This window comes from Nansenia antarctica (genome assembly GCF_963989245.1).
Source record: "Nansenia antarctica genome assembly, chromosome: 7".
In the NCBI taxonomy this organism is placed as follows: Eukaryota; Metazoa; Chordata; class Actinopteri; order Argentiniformes; family Microstomatidae; genus Nansenia; species Nansenia antarctica.
The window spans coordinates 65,311,472-65,327,926 of record NC_137677.1 but is presented as its reverse complement, the minus strand read 5'-3'; the positions used below and the strand labels follow the sequence as shown (position 1 = coordinate 65,327,926).

General features: G+C 49.6%; 1 protein-coding gene across 1 annotated transcript in view; it reads left to right on the top strand.

Annotated features, from left to right (window-relative positions):
- Window positions 1-16,455, top strand: part of sema5ba (sema domain, seven thrombospondin repeats (type 1 and type 1-like), transmembrane domain (TM) and short cytoplasmic domain, (semaphorin) 5Ba) — a gene marked incomplete at its 3' end in the record, with an annotated part of 55,390 nt that overhangs the window by 27,522 nt on the left and 11,413 nt on the right. The window contains 7 exon segments of the mRNA XM_080537053.1: window positions 218-399; window positions 1,988-2,018; window positions 2,020-2,132; window positions 2,360-2,507; window positions 4,831-5,056; window positions 7,616-7,834; window positions 11,352-11,522. Coding sequence (XP_080393179.1) covers window positions 218-399; window positions 1,988-2,018; window positions 2,020-2,132; window positions 2,360-2,507; window positions 4,831-5,056; window positions 7,616-7,834; window positions 11,352-11,522 — 1,090 coding nt within the window.

Below are 16,455 nucleotides of genomic sequence, written 5' to 3'. Positions count from 1 at the left end.
AAGGTTTATTCCATCTCACCAAATATCAACATTTTTAAATAACACCACACAGGCATTAATAAACACCTAATGGATCAGATTATGTAAAAAAACTCAATTTTGACCAAAAATGGAGATACAACCTTATAATTCTAACGTCACGACATGAGTTATGTGTCCCTGTCTGTTTCTGTCTCTGATATTGACATTCCACTTTTTTTTCCTTTTTTTTTTAAAGCTTCGGAACCAGACATCCGACGGCGGCTTCGGACCCTGGGCGCCGTGGCAACCGTGCAGCAACGACGACGGCGACGGCACCAGCGCATGCCAGTGTCGCTCGCGGTCGTGTGACAACCCCCCGCCCCGCTGCGGTGGACGGGACTGCGAGGGAGCCACCATCGAAGTGTCCAACTGCTCCAGGTAGAGAGAGAGAGAGAGAGAGAGAGAGAGAGAGAGAGAGAGAGAGAGAGAGAGAGAGAGAGAGAGAGAGAGAGAGAGAGAGAGAGAGAGAGAGAGAGAGAGAGAGAGAGAGAGAGAGAGAGAGAGAGAGAGAGAGAGAGAGAGAGAGAGAGAGAGAGAGAGAGAGAGAGAGAGAGAGAGAGAGAGAGAGAGAGAGAGAGAGAGAGAGAGAGAGAGAGAGGGCGAGAGAGACAGAGAGACAGAGAGACAGAGAGACAGAGAGACAGAGAGACAGAGAGACAGAGACAGAGAGAGAGAGAGACAGAGAGAGAGAGAGAGAGAGAGAGAGAGAGAGAGACAGACAGAGATACTGCTACAAGATCTAGAAGCTTCTGTCGTCTGTCCAGACAACCCCCAAGGTTGGTTAGAATGTGTGGGTTTGTGTCAGGAGGATAGCAACGGTTGGCTAGCTTCTTCTTCTCCCTCTGTCTCAGGTGTAGTTGAGGTTAGCGGGGACGCTACATTAGCATGCAGACAGGATGAGAGGGGGTCTAGAATACCCAAGGATTTCTGATTAAGCATGTTCCGCTAGGTGACATCCAAGTCTCCCCTGGAAGGTTCTGGTACCATCTGTGAGTGTGTGTGTGTGTGTGTGTGTGTGTGTGTGTGTGTGTGTGTGAGGGGGGGGAAACAGCTCCAGTAGTACAAAGCGCCAGGGTCTTGCTTTCATGTGCCAGGTTCGCTAGCGATGCCTGATTAAATACAGAGTTGTCGGAATTGAATTGTGTTTTTTTTGCAGGAAGTGGCAATTAAATCATGAAAAGTGCTTCTCAGGAACAAAGCACTTTAGGAAATTGGGAGGAATATGTTTCGGTGTCAAACGGAGGGAGGAGGAGGCTCCTTCAGGAAGTGGTTTTCGCCATCCCGCTCTCTCTCTCCGCGTCACGCATTAGAGTGATGATCAGAAAATGTGTCGAGTTGTTTTAAAAGGGCCGACGTTGTTGTGTGACGTGCATATCGGTGTTGGAGAAACATCTCGTCTCCTCCCACTACCTGAGAGTTTGTTTGAGTGAGAGTTTGTTCAGCATTGATTCAAGATTCAAGATTCAAGATAGCTTTATTGTCTTGTCACACAGTGACAGAAATTCTCCTTCGACAGGCAGAAGTGCAGCTCAAGAATACAGTTTCCACATTAAAACACACATAGATCACATACATGAATACATACAATAAAAACAGACAGACATAGCAGTGTTTATAAAATGTAGTGCCTATTTAAAAAGTCCAGTCATTTAAAAATAATAATAAAAAACAGTGTTATGGTTAAAAAGCTAAAATGTTGTGGTTTAAAAAGAAAAAACTATGCGCTTTCTATTTTAAAATGTTCAAGGCGGTGGTTGCAGTTGGGATGAATGATGTTTTGTATGTGTATGTGCCAGTGGAGTTCTGTAACGGCGGCCTGATGGAAGTAGCTGAAATGATTGGTGGAGGGGTGAGAGGGGTCCTGTGTGATTGGTGGAGGGAGTGAGAGGGGTCCTGTGTGATTGGTGGAGGGGGTGAGATTTGTGTGGCTTTCCTGATTGACATTGTTGTGTGTCTGTTGCCGTAGAAACGGAGGCTGGACCCCCTGGTCGTCGTGGGGGACAGTGCAGCACCACCTGTGGGACGGGGTTCGAGATGCGTCAGCGGTCGTGTAACAACCCCTCGCCCCGGCACGGAGGACGCGTGTGTGTGGGACCCGTCAGGGACGAGAGGTGAGGGGGGGGGGGGCTGCGAGACTGTTTTGTGAGATGGAACCTTTGTATTTTATTAATTACTAACTAAAAAATGTCAACATTTTAAAAATAACACCACACAGGCATTAAAAAAATGGATCAGAATATGTAAAAAAACTCAATTTGTACAAAAAACACGACTTGGTGAAAAGTGTGTGTCAATGAGATGGCGGTCTCTCTCTCTCTCTCTCCGTGGTTGTGTTCAGGTTCTGTAACGAGGGGTCCTCCTGCCCCCAGCCCATCTTCTGGTCCCCCTGGGGCTCCTGGGCCAAGTGCAGCGCCGGGTGCGGCGGGGGGGTCCACTCCCGGGTCCGCAGCTGCGAGAACGGGAACAGCTGCCCAGGGTGTGCACTGGTACGAGACAGACATATATACACACATACATACACATACATACATACATACATACATACATACATACATACATACATACATACATACATACATACACACACACACACACACACACACACATGCATACATACATACATACATACATACATACATACATACATACATACATACATACACATATACACACACACACACATACACATACACACACACACACACACACACACATATACATACATACATACATACATACATACATACACATATACACACACACACATACACATACACACACACACACACACACACACACACATATACATACATACATACATACATACACATACACATACACACACATACACACACACACACACACACACACACACACATACATACACACATACATTCATACATACATACATACATACATACATACATACATACATACATACACACACACACACACACACACACATGCACACATCCACACGCACACACACACACCCACACACATACACACACACACACACACACACACACACACACACACACACATCCACACACACGCACACACACACACACACATGCACGCACATGTGAGAGATTGTGTGAAGGCAATTAACATGCACACATTCACACACACACACATCCACACACACACACACACGCACGTACTGGTTGTGTGAAGGCATTAACCGTGCTAATATCCCCTCTCTCATAAGAAACTCTTATCTCAACAGAGTGTGTGAGAGAGTGAGACTCTCCTCTCCTCCGAGTCAAGTCGTGTACAGACGGCTCTGTCTGCCAAGCCTGCCCAAAGTATTAAGCTGGGCGTTTAATCACCTTCATTAAGAATCTAATTAAAGTCTTATAACTCAGCCGCAGACCTCTGCTCAGGAGTGGAGAGAGATGTGATGTCAGTGGTTATTACAGGCGCTCTGGTAAAACGCTGAGCCCAGGTGTTTCATGTGGTGTAGTGTGTGTGTGTAGTGTGTGTGTGTGTAGTGTGTGTGTGTGTGTAGTGTGTGTGTGTGTGTGTAGGTGTAGGTGTTTAATGTGGTGTAGCTGTCGCAGAGGCGCTCTCTCTGTTCTACATAATGTATTTGCGTAGCTAGGAAACGGCATGAATAAGCTAAAACGTAAGATCACACAGAATCGTCCCAGAATCTCATCTCTACATCTCTACACACGTATCCAATTCAAAGTGCTCATCCTCAAATACAAAGCCCTCCATAGCCTGGCCCCCCCTTACCTGACTGACCTCCTTCTCCCCCACCGCCCTACCCGTACCCTCTCATCCTCATCCATTGTTCCCCTCACTGTCCCACCCTCAAAAACTCAAAGGCTTCGGTCACCGTGCCTTTTCACGAGCTGCCTCACCCCGCCTCTGGAACTCTCTCCCTCAACCACTCAGAGACTCACCCTCCTCACTCCTCACCTTTAAATCCCACCTCAAAACCTGCCTGTTCTCTCCATGCTTACAGCCTCCCCTACCCCCTAGCCATCTCCCCCAACCCTGCCACCCCCCCTCGGGAGTTTTCAGTTTCACTTTAGAGCCGTCCGATAATCAGGCGTTTGCTGTCCATGGTCGGAAGGGGGGAAAAACTGAACAAAATCGGCCAGATTATCTTTATGTGTGTACCCGGCTTTACTGTAGAGAGACTGGAGAAAAGTATTTGGAGAGTTTTATAGACCTTACTTATTGGTTTTTCCTCTTCTGGTTCTCTCTCCCTTTCTCTCTCTCTGCCTCTCTCTGTGTCTCTCTCTGCCCCTCTCTCTCTCTCTCTCTCTCTCTCTCTCTCTCTCTCTGTGTCTCTCTCTCTGCCCCTCTCTCTCTCTCTCTGCCCCTCTCTCTCTCTCTGTGTGTGTCTCTCTCTCTGCCCCTCTCTCTCTCTGTCTCTCTCTGCCCCTCTCTCTCTCTCTCTGCCCCTCTCTCTCTCTCTGCCCCTCTCTCTCTCTGCCCCTCTCTCTCTCTCTCTCTGTGTCTCTCTCTGTGTCTCTCTCTCTCTCTGCCCCTCTCTCTCTCTCTCTGTCTCTCTCTCTCTCTCTGCCCCTCTCTCTCTCTGTCTCTCTCTCTCTCTCTGCCCCTCTCTCTCTCTCTCTGTCTCTCTCTCTGTCTCTCTCTCTCTCTCTCTCTGTCTCTCTGTCTCTCTCTCTCCACCCTTTCCCCCCTTTCCCTCTCTCTCTCCTTCTCCCTTCCCCCTTTCCCTCTCTCTCTCCTTCTCCCTACCCCTCTCTCCCTCCCTCTCCCTCCCTCTCTCTCACTCCCTCTCTCCCTCTCTCCCTCCCCCCTGCCCCCCCCTCCCTCCCTCCCCTGCAGGAGTACAAGGCGTGTAACTTGGAGGCGTGTCCGGAGGTGAAGCGCAACACCCCCTGGACCCCCTGGATGCCCGTCAACGTGACCCAGGGGGGGGCCAGGCAGGAGCAGAGGATGCGCTACATGTGCCGCGCCCAGGTGTCCGACCCCCACGACCTGCAGATCGGCCGGCGCAAGGTGGAGACCCGCTTCTGCCCCAACGACGGCACCGCCGCCTGCGAGACCGACAGTGAGTATGAGTAATTTCGCCGGCCAATCAGTGAGCAGTGTTCATCTACCGGTCCCTCAAGTTAGTTAGTTAGTTAGTTCTCAGGTTCTGAGTGGAATACGTTAGTTAGTTAGTTAGTTAGTTAGTTAGTTAGTTAGTTCTCAGGTTCTGAGTGGAATACGTTAGTTAGTTAGTTAGTTAGTTAGTTGTCAGGGGGAGAAAGAAAAACGTCTGCATTCAAAATGGCTGCAGTGCCCCCGTCGCCCCAAAACCCTCCCTGGGTGTTCTAGGGGATGTGACATGTTGAAGGAACCCTGTTAGTGTTCTGGGAACTCCCAGAATGCCGTGCTGCTGGAGACAGGCCAGAGTCACAGTCCAGCGCCCCTCCTCCTCCTCCTCCTCCGGCCGCTCAGCGCCCCGCGCGCAACGCTCTCCGCCTCGGAATCGATTAACTGGAGCTCCCTGTCAGCGGGCGAGGTGGGGGCGGGGGGGGGGGTGAGGTGTGGTGGGGTGTGGTGGGGCGAAACAGGACAGGGCTCCCGAGGAGAAGATGATGAACTACTGCTTGGGGGGGAAGGGGGGATACAAGGGGGGAGGGAGTGTGTGTGTGTGGGGGGGGGGGGGTGGTATACAGTCTGGCCAGAGCTAACAGGCGAGGTAAGGCTCGAGCTAAGCGAGAGAGAGAGAGAGAGAGAGAGAGAGAGAGAGAGAGAGAGAGAGAGAGAGAGAGAGAGAGAGGGTGAGAGAGAGAGGGTGAGAGAGAGAGAGAGAGAGAGAGAGAGAGAGAGAGAGGGTGAGAGAGGACAAGGTGACACTGCAGCTACAGCTACATGTACAGTCTGTTAAACACTGTGGTAGAAAAGACAGAAAACAGTAATAACCAGTCTCTCTCTGGAGGTGCTGGCCATGGCTGTGAATGAATGAGGGCTATTTTCAAGGCCAGAATTTTTTTCGGCGCACATCTGACACGTGGAGCTCCTTCTATTGCTCTTTTTAACGCTGCTCCCTCCCGGCGTTCTCACCTGTTACGTCTGCGGTTGGACTTCGTGAGCTTATAATTCTAAGGTTCTATCTCCGTTTAGAATGATAAGGTTCTATCTCCGTTTAGAATGATACGGTTCTATCTCCGTTTAGAATGATACGGTTCTATCTCCGTTTAGAATGATAAGGTTCTATCTCCGTTTAGAATGATAAGGTTCTATCTCCGTTTAGAATGATAAGGTTCTATCTCCGTTTAGAATGATATGGTTCTATCTCCGTTTAGAATGATAAGGTTCTATCTCCGTCTAGGGCAGTTCAGAGATATTGAGCGTCAAAGTTTTTACATTCCATTATGTTTTGTGCGATGGAACCTTTGTATTTTATTAATTACTAACTCAAAAATGTCAACATTTTAAAAATAACACCACACAGGCATTAATAAACACATAATGGATCAGATTATGTAAAAAAACTATTTTGACCAAAAATGTTGATAGAACCTTATAATTCTAACGTCACGACTTGCGTATGTTTTGTGACCAGTGGTAAAATAGACCTCCCTGTCCTGTCACAGGAAACCTTGACCTCGCCCCCGGAAATAATGAAACGTGAGAAATGATTAGCATTAGCATGAGAACAACGCATCATCCTAGTCACAGAAAAAGGCATTGTTCAGTGGCAGTTGAAGATATGGACTGTACATAACAGATTATGCACTACATACTGTAACACTACTCTGTATGTTAATGTTATAGTGACGTCTACTCTACATGTTAACTCACTAACTGCCAAAGATTTCAGGGACACTCACCACCTAGAGTGCCAAGGTTGTTTTATGTGGTATTTACCTAGCAACAATATTTTGATTGGCTAAAAGAAAAATCATAGTTTAAATGCATTTTCGGTGAATGAAGATCACCCTGGGCTCTCTAGAAGGTCAACAAATTGGGCGAGTTTATTCATGGTAAATGGTAAATGGACTGCACGTATATATCGCACCTTTTTTGCTGCTCCAAAGCGCTTTACAACGGCCTCTCATTCACCCATTCACACACACATTCACACACCAATGGCGGCAAGCTGCAAGGCGCCGGACCGCTCTCTGGGAGCAATTTTGGGGTTCAGTGTCTTGCCCAAGGACACTTCGACATGTGGCCAGCCAGGGCTCGAACCTCTGATCTGCCAACCTTGTGATCATTAGGCGGCGACTCTACCTCCTGCGCCACAGCCGCCCCAAATGACATCATGTTATGATATCTAGGGACATGTTATGACATCTAGTGACATGTTATGACATCTAGTGACATGTAATGACATCTGGTGACATGTAATGATATCTAGTGACATGTTATGACATCTAGTGACATGTAATGACATCTAGTGACATGTTATGACATCTAGTGACATGTAATGACATCTAGTGACATGTTATGACATCTACTGACATGTTATGACATCTAGTGACATGTTATGACATCTACTGACATGTTATGACATCTAGGGACATGTTATGACATCTAGTGACATGTTATGACATCTAGTGACATGAACGGAGGGGTCACTGTCTGTTTTAACCCCTTCCTTCCTTCCTGCCTGCAGCACTGGTGGAGGACCTCCTGAAGACCCCCGTGGTGCGGGTGGCGGGCAGCGGCTGGTCGTCGTGGGAGACGTGGTCCGCCTGCTCCCAGGACTGCGCCAGAGGATACCGCACCCGCAGGCGCACCTGCGCCACCGCCGAGGGCAAGAGCGCAGCCGCCCCCGCAGCCTGCAGGGGCTCGCCTGTGGAGTACCAGGACTGCAACTCTGAGGCCTGCACGGGTGAGGGACACACACACATGCATACACACACACACATACACACATGTACACACACGCACACACACACACTCACGCATGCACACTCACACACACACACTCACTCACGCATGCATACACACACACGCACGCACACACGCACGCATGCATGCACTCACACACACACACATGCATACACACACACACACACACACACACATGTATACACACACACACACACATGCATACACACACACACACACACTCACGCATGCATACACACACACACACATGCACACGCACGCACACACACTCACACATGCATACACACACACACACACACACACACTCGCACACGCTCGCACACGCACACACTCGCGAACACACACACACGCAGGTACAGGTACACACCTCCAGCTTAGGGTTAGCTCACACACGCTAGTACACACACATCATCTCTCGTAGAAGGTCTGTGCTGACCCTGTGAGGTTGCACTGGACGAGCGGTTCGTTCGCTAACGGCTAGCAGCGCGCGGTCAGTGACCCTGGGTTGGCAGCGTTTAAAGCACCTCATTGGTTCATCAGTCGGCTCGCTTTGAACGTATGTACATGACATTTTTACATTTACATTTAGATCTTTGGCATTTAGGACTGCAGACGCCTAATTCCAAAGTGACTTACAATCAATACATTTGAATACTAAGCAAGTGAATCATCAATCCACCAGTCGTAGCAGGAAGAGTAATCCAGCTCAGGCCCGGGGCCGTTGATAGAAGGAAAAACCTTCTTCTATCACCTTCTTCTAAACCTAGGTTTTTTTTATTTTTATTTTATTATATTTAGACACTGGAGAAACAGAGAAACAGTACAAGGGGGGCAATAGAAGTTCTTAGGGACACAGTAGAGGGGAAAAGCGGGTGTCTTCAGGAGACGCAGTGCTGAGGGGTAGTAGATGTCTCAGGAGGAGCAGTTAAGGTGTAACCCGAAGAGATGGAGGTCTTCAGTTTACGACGGAAGACGGGTAGTGACTCTGCCGTTCTGACAGCCGTGGGGAGCTCATTCCACCAGCGGGGAGCCAGGGTAGTGAAGAGACGTCATGAGTTTCAGAGAGCTGTTCAGAACAGATGTTTGTTTGAAAGACTGAGGTTGATGAGAACTCTCTTCACACTTTCTCTCAGACGACAGACAGATTCTGCTGGATAGTCGGTGTCCCACACTCACACTCACACTCACACTCACACTCACACTCACGCACCCGCATGCCAATAGTCTCTCCTCCTCCCTCTCTTCCTGTCTCTCTCCATCTCTTTGAACACCCCTCTTCATTAACGTGGCCTTCGCCGACGTCTGCGTACGCCCTGGGAGAGTGAGAGAGAGAGACACACACACACACACACACACACACACACACAGAGACAGAGAGATCTGGGATCTCACGTCTCTGAGAGACGTACGTAGAGAGAGAGAAAGAAAGGCCGAAAGATATCGTCATTGAGAGTGAGAGAGAGAGACACACACACACACACACACACACTCAGAGAGACAGAGAGACAATGAGACAGTGAAATCTAGAGACGGAGAGGAGGTGAGTTGAAGGACAAATTAAGAAAAGAAAAAATGTGGCAGAGAGGGAGTTGGAGAGGTATCTGCGTATCTGAGAGCCAAACCACATCGATACTGTACGGTAACGAGACGCCATCTCTTCCCAGCTCATTCTATTTACCTCAGGCTTTCCTGATCTAGGCCTCTCTCTGGGAGGGAGGGAGGGAGGGAGGGATGGATGGAGGAATGGAGGGAGGGAGGGAGGGAGGGAGGGAGGGAAGGAGGGAGGGAAGGAGGGAGGGAGAGCGGGAGGGAGGGAAGGAGGGAGGGAGAGAGGGAGGGAAGGAGGGAGGGAGAGAGGGATGGATGGAGGGAAGGAGGGAGGGAGAGAGGGAGGGAGGGAAGGAGGGAGGGAGAGAGGGATGGTTGGAGGGAGGGAAGGAGGGAGGGAGGGAGAGAGGGAGGGAAGGAGGGAGGCAGAGAGGGAGGGAGGGAAGGAGGGAGGGAAGGAGGGAGGGAGAGCGGGATGGAGGGAAGGAGGGAGGGAGGGAGGGAAGGAGGGAGGGAGGAATGGAGGGAGGGAGAGAGGGAAGGAGGGGGGATGGAAGGAGGGAGGGAGAGCGGGAGAGAGGGATGGAGGGAAGGAGGGAGGGAAGGAGGGAGGGAGAGCGGGAGGGAGGGAAGGAGGGAGGGAGGGAGGGAGGGAGGGAGGGAGGGAGGGAGGGTGGGAGGGAGGGATGGATGGATGGATGGAGGAATGTAGGAATGGAGGGAGGGTGGGAGGGAGGGAGAGAGGGATGGAGGGAGAGCGGGAGGGAGGGAGGGAGGGAAGGAGGGAGGGAGAGCGGGAGGGAGGGAGGGAGGGTCGATAGATAGAAAGAGCCAGCAGCAGCAGTCATGCCCCAGCTCACCTGCGTCGCTCTAATCCAGTGAAGTAAATGGAGTTTTCTAGTGCAGGAGGACGCAGCAGTGTGCCGCAGCGGGCCGTGCGAGCTCGAACCTCTCCTCTCACCTCTCTCTCTCTCTCTCTCCACAAACACACACACACACACACACACACACACACACACACTCACACTCACTCAGCTCAGACCCTCAGACTCGACATCAGAGAGGCACACTGGGGGCCTGCTAATGGGAAACCACCGGCCACCCTGCCAAGTCTTCACAGAGAGGAGGTTTAAGCAGAGGGGAGTTGATTCGGTGCCGAGTTTCAGCGTGGAAAGGAGAGAAGAGAGAGACAAAGGAGAGGAATGTTTGAAGGGCTTTTAACACTAGAACAGCCGTACCTCTGCTATAAGAGCCGCCTCGGGGGGTCGAATGACCTCCCCTCTTTACAATGCACAAGCTGCTATTTACACACAACAACCACTAGTTGGCTCGGCTTGTAAAATTAGCCTGCTTCCTACACAGAAAAAAACGGCAAAATAGCTTTATATTAGCTTATCCTGATGTGATTTTGAAAATGTAAGGAGGATACTGGGTGGTAGAACGCACGTATCTAGGAAAGGTCATGAAAGGAGGGTCCTGAAATTAGACATTTTGCAAAGATAGAACATGTTTCTTTACTCACAGGGGCCAAATGACCCCTCACGGCTGTTCTAGTGTTAAAAGAATTGGGTTGTGTCTGTTGATGATGTTTGCAGGGGGATTCCATGACCTGAACACTGTTTTTTTTTGTGTTTACCTACTGGAATCCAGTAGATATCTGACCTTGTGTCCTTGTGTGATTGTGTGTGTGTGTGTGTGTGTGTGTGTGTGTGCGTGTGTCTGTGTCTGTGTCTGTCTGTGTCTGTGGCTGTGTCTGTGTCTCTGTCTCTGTCTGTGTGTCTGTCTGTGTGTCTGTCTCTGTCTCTGTCTCTGTCTCTGTCTCTGTCTCTGTCTCTGTCTCTGTCTCTGTGTCTGTGTCTGTGTCTGTGTCTGTGTCTCTGTCTGTGTGTCTGTCTGTGTGTCTGTCTGTGTGCGTGTGTCTGTGTCTGTGTGTGTGTGTCCCTGTGCAGTGAGTGGCGTGTGGTCGTGTTGGTCGTCCTGGTCCCAGTGCTCGGTGCCGTGCGGCGGGGGTCACTACCAGCGCACGCGCTCCTGCACCAGCCCCCCACCCACCAGCGGGGGAGACATCTGCATCGGTCTGCACACGGAGGAGGCCCTGTGTAGCACACACACCTGCGACGGTAAGGCCAACACACACACACACACACACACACCCTGTGTAGCACACACACCTGTGACGGTAAGGCCGACACACACACACACACACACACACCCTGTGTAGCACACACACCTGTGACGGTAAGGCCGACACACACACACACACACACACACACACATTTACATGACATTTTAGAAGACATTTAGCAGCAGACGCCTTTAATCCAAAGCGACTTACCCTAACAAACAAGTCTAAAGTGAGTGAATCATCTACAGTATATCATCTATACATCAGTCATGGGGAAGAAAAACTAATCTATGTATGTTAGGACCAGGGGCCACTGGCTGGCTGTCACCATGCTAGAAGAACAGTTAGAGAAACTGTTATTATTTAATTAACTATTGGGCTCTACAGTCACGCTTTACGCTGTTGTAATGACGCACACACACACACACACACACACATTCAACGACATCCAAGAACACACAACCCAACGTGATCGATACTACTGCATGTCCAATAGTGTGAAATGGAACCAGAATAAATCACTCTGTCCTGTCCTCCCTACGCCCTCAGTCATGGTGGATCCACCCGGAGCAGGAGGGGGGGAGGCTGGGAGGGAGGGAGGCTGCTGGAGGGTAGTCCCCCCTGCCCCCCTGCTCCCCTGCCCCCCCCCTCCCCCCTGCTCCCCTGCCCCCCTGCCCCCCTGCTCCCCTGCCCCCCCCCCCCCTCCCCCCCGCTGAGCCGTGGTGCTGGGAGCCAGCCCTCCCTGCAGCCCTCAGAGTCTATCCCCTTTAGCTCGTAGCTAGTGAATGATGCTAGACATCCTAGGCAATAACGTAATGTGCGCCAGGGAACAGGGGAATGACCCATAATCGCGAGGTGTGATGATGAGATGTGACGTGTGGAACAAGGCCCTCTCCGCCCCCCCCCCTCCCCCCCCCCCCGCTTGCTGCGTCTGAATCTGGGAGTCTGCTCCCGATAGGAGGCTGAAATATTGATGAGGTGGCAGCCAGGAAGGTTCTCTTTAATCCCGGGGCTGGAGGTTTGGAGGTTTGGAGGTTTGGAGGAAAAAAATAAGTTTCAGCAGTTCTTGAATAAGCCCCCCCCCCCCCCCCTGGGCTCTAATGAGAGACGCAGGCGAACCCGATGTGGGGTTTGTGTTTTTTTTTTAGGATTCCCTAATCCCGCTCTTCGTTATTATTTTTCTTGGAATACGCGGATGTGTGGAGCCTGAAGGGGGAAGAGAGTGTGTGTGTGTCGGGTCACTGTGGCGGCTGTGTGTGTGGCGCATTGTTTTACAATGAGAGTGTGAGGAGGGAGGGATGGAGGGAGGGAGGGAGGGAGGGAGGGAGGGAGGGAGGGAGGGAGGGATGGAGGGATGGAGGGATGGAGGGAGGGAGGGAGGGAGGGATGGAGGGAGGGAGGGAGGGATGGAGGGAAGGAGGGAGGGAGGGAGGGAAGGAGGGAGGGAGAGAGGGATGGATGGAGGGAGGGAGGGAGGGAGGGAGGGAGGGAGAAAAGGAGGGAGGGAGAGAGGGATGGATGGAGGGAGGGATGGATGGATGGATGGAGGGATGGAGGGACTATCATTCTCAACTGGAGATGAGATGACGGGGTTCATGTCGTATTAACCCGGCTGTCACTCACGCCAGGGGGGACGAGGACGTGGAACGTTTTTTTATTTATTTGTTTGTTTGTCACTTCTTAATAAGAAAGTAATTAACAGACAAACAAAAGAAAACGAATCCCGTCCGTCTCCTCCTCCGACTTCATCACGTTAATGTTTTTGGTTTTGTTTTTATTCTTTTTTTGTCTTTCTTTCTTTCCGTCCTACAATAACACTTCCTGTCAGCCTCAGAGCGCAGAGTGAGTACGGATGAGATTGACTGTCTCTCTGCCATGCTAACGACTTAGCGTAGCGCAGCCCTCCCATCCCATCTGTCTCCCTCTGATACATTTCTTGACGGCCAGGACGTTGTTGGTCCTCCGGGCCCTCCAGGCCCGCCCCCCTCATTGTCCGACCCCCACAATGCACCTCTAATGAGCCGCGTGCCGCGTGTTGTCAGTCAACCGGCCTATCGGAGATAGCCCTGTCAGAGACGGGGTGATTAAAGAGTGCGGGGAGGGGAGGTGTGTCAGGAGGAATACTAATAGTGTTGTCTTCAGCGGCGTCGACGGGCGTCTGACTGATGGGAAAGAATCAGAATGACGCCGTTACCAAGAAGGAGGTTGCTCTGCTGAGTTATTAAACACACACGCTATGGGGATCACACCATGGGGATGGAGGTGTGTGTGTGTGTGCGTGCGTGTGTCCGTGCGTGTGTGTCTGTGTATATGTACTGTATGTGTGTGTGTGTGCCTATGCGCATGTGCTCGCGTGCAAGCGTGTGTGTGTGTGTGTACAGTATATGTTTGTGTCTGTGTGTGTGTATATGTTTGTGTCTGTGTGTGTGTGTATATGTTTGTGTCTGTGTGTGTATGTGTGTGTATGTGTCCGTGTGTGTGTGTGTATGTACTGTATGTGTGTGCACCTATGCGCGTGTGCTCGCGCGCAAGCGTGTGTGTGTGTGTGAGGGAGCAGCAGATGGAGGAGTTCCTCTGAGCGCCTGTTCTTAATGTGTGTGTGTGTGTGTATGAGGAGAGGTAGAAGGGTTTCCTGTCTGCAGTGTTTACAGCCGCCTCTGACAAACACACAAACACAGACACACACACACACACACACACACACTCCTCTGACAAACACAGGGAGAGGGCCTCTCTGTTTACACTGCGCCAGCCGGGACACGGCGCTAATACTTCAGCTCTGTAGACAAACATCATGTACAAAACAGACCGAGGCGTCTGCTTTCCCCAATACTGTTTACCTCACAAACACTTGTGGTTTGTTTGTGTAGGGGCTTGTTGTGTGTGTGTTTCTGGCTGGGTGGCTGGTTTGTTTGTGTGTGTGTGTGTGTGTGTGTGTTTGGTGTGTGGGTGGGCCAGCTGGCCGTCGGTAGAATCTTGGGTGAGTAGTTGACTGACCCAGAAGTAACCGCCTGACCACCTTTTCATGTCTATTTGTGTTTTTTTTTCGGTGTGTGTGTGTGTGTGTGGGTGTGGGTGTGTGCGTGTGTGTGTGTGTGTGTGTGTGTGTAACGCTGTACAAGCACTCCACTGTAAAGCCTAGCATGTTCAGTCTGTGTAGTGACAATTCAGAAGTGTTCTCTAATATTTCATCAAACACTCCCCCGATGCTGTAATTGTCACTGAAAATCACAGAGAGGTGCTCATTCTAGAAGTTGGCTGCACCTTTGACCAAAGCCTAGAGGAAGCCTTTTCAACCAAGATCTTGAAATACCAACAGCTGGAGCAGGCCATAATACAACTGGGTTACAGATGTAAACTTTTAGTTTGTATATTTGGCAGCCTGGGCCATGTTCATAAATGTGTTGTCAGAGGCCTTCAAATGGCTGGTCTTCCTAAGAGAAGGGCCAAACAGTTAACAAAGCACTGCTCAGTATCTGCTGTTATTGGTAGCCGCTCAATATGGAGAAGGCGGTGCTTCCTGTACCCATGAGCTGGAGACTGTCTGTTTTACAGTATTGATACTGTATCTGTCAAATCCACTGTAATAATCATTTAGTGTGAATAACATCCTATGTGTAACATAACTGGTTGTTAATAACATCCTGTGTGTAGCATAACTGGTTGTTGGCTCAGCACTACTGTAACTGACTGTTTTCATAATGTCAAAATGCACTGATAGTATTTATGTCCTTTAGATATTGTACATGTATGTGGACATAAATAAAGTAGGGATGCACCGAAATGAAAATTCTTGGCCGAGGCCGAAGCCGAATTTAAGGAAACACTTGGCCGAATACCGAATACCGAATACCGAATGTGTATCGGCAGTTTTTAATTTTATCATTGCATAAACTAAATACATTTTGCTTTTTATTCATGCTTCTCAAAGAAAGAAATTGAGATTGAAAAAAAAGAACTTTTATATATAACTTATTATAACTAATTATCGTGGGATTTAATCTCTACTGCTTTCCAGGGTTCAAGTTAATGATATTCATGATTTGTCTCTACATAGGCTTCAGAAAGTATTTAGACCCCTTCACTTTTTTCACATTTTTGAATAGATTTGCCATCAATCCACACACAGTACCCCATAATCTAAGTAAAAACGTTTTTTAATGTTTGCAAATGTATTAAAATGTAAATACAGAAATACCACATGTACATAAGTATTCAGACCCTTTGTCACTCTTAGAATTAGGTCAAATGCTAAATGTCTTCAACAAGTCATTCAACAAGTTGAATTGAGTCCACCTGAGTGTAAGGATAATAGTTCATGTTATTTCAGAATGAATATCTTTTGTTTTTATAGTCTCTGGTTTGCATAGAAACCACCGCATGATACAGCTGCATGTCATAAACTCGTGTAGAACAGCTGGGAGTCTGAATATGTTTTCAACAAGGCAACAACTCTGCTTCTTCCGCTACGACTGCTAAGCTAACTAGCTAGATGAGTGTAAGGTTGCGTTCGTAAAGTCGCTCTGAGAGCGCTGGAGCGCACACTGGGCCCGACGTCATAGAGAAACCGAGTCATTTGATTGGACGAGAGACATTCCACGAGTGCTGATCGGACTTCCTGAGTGAATTTACGAACGCAGCCAGTTTTGAAAGCGCGTCGCCTCGCGCCGCGCGCCTGTTGAGAGTTATATTTAATTGTATTGCGTCATCAAAACACGGCCACTATTCGGTGGTAAACATTCGGTGTTTTCCCACATTCGGCCGAATACCGAATGTGCTTTATTTTGCGATATTCGGCCGAATACATTCGGTGGCCGAATGTTCGGTGCATCCCTAAAATAAAGCATTTAAAATGTGTGTGTGTGTATGTGTGTGTGTCTGTGTCTGTGTCTGTGTGTGTGTGTGTGTGTGTGTGTGTGTGTGTGTGT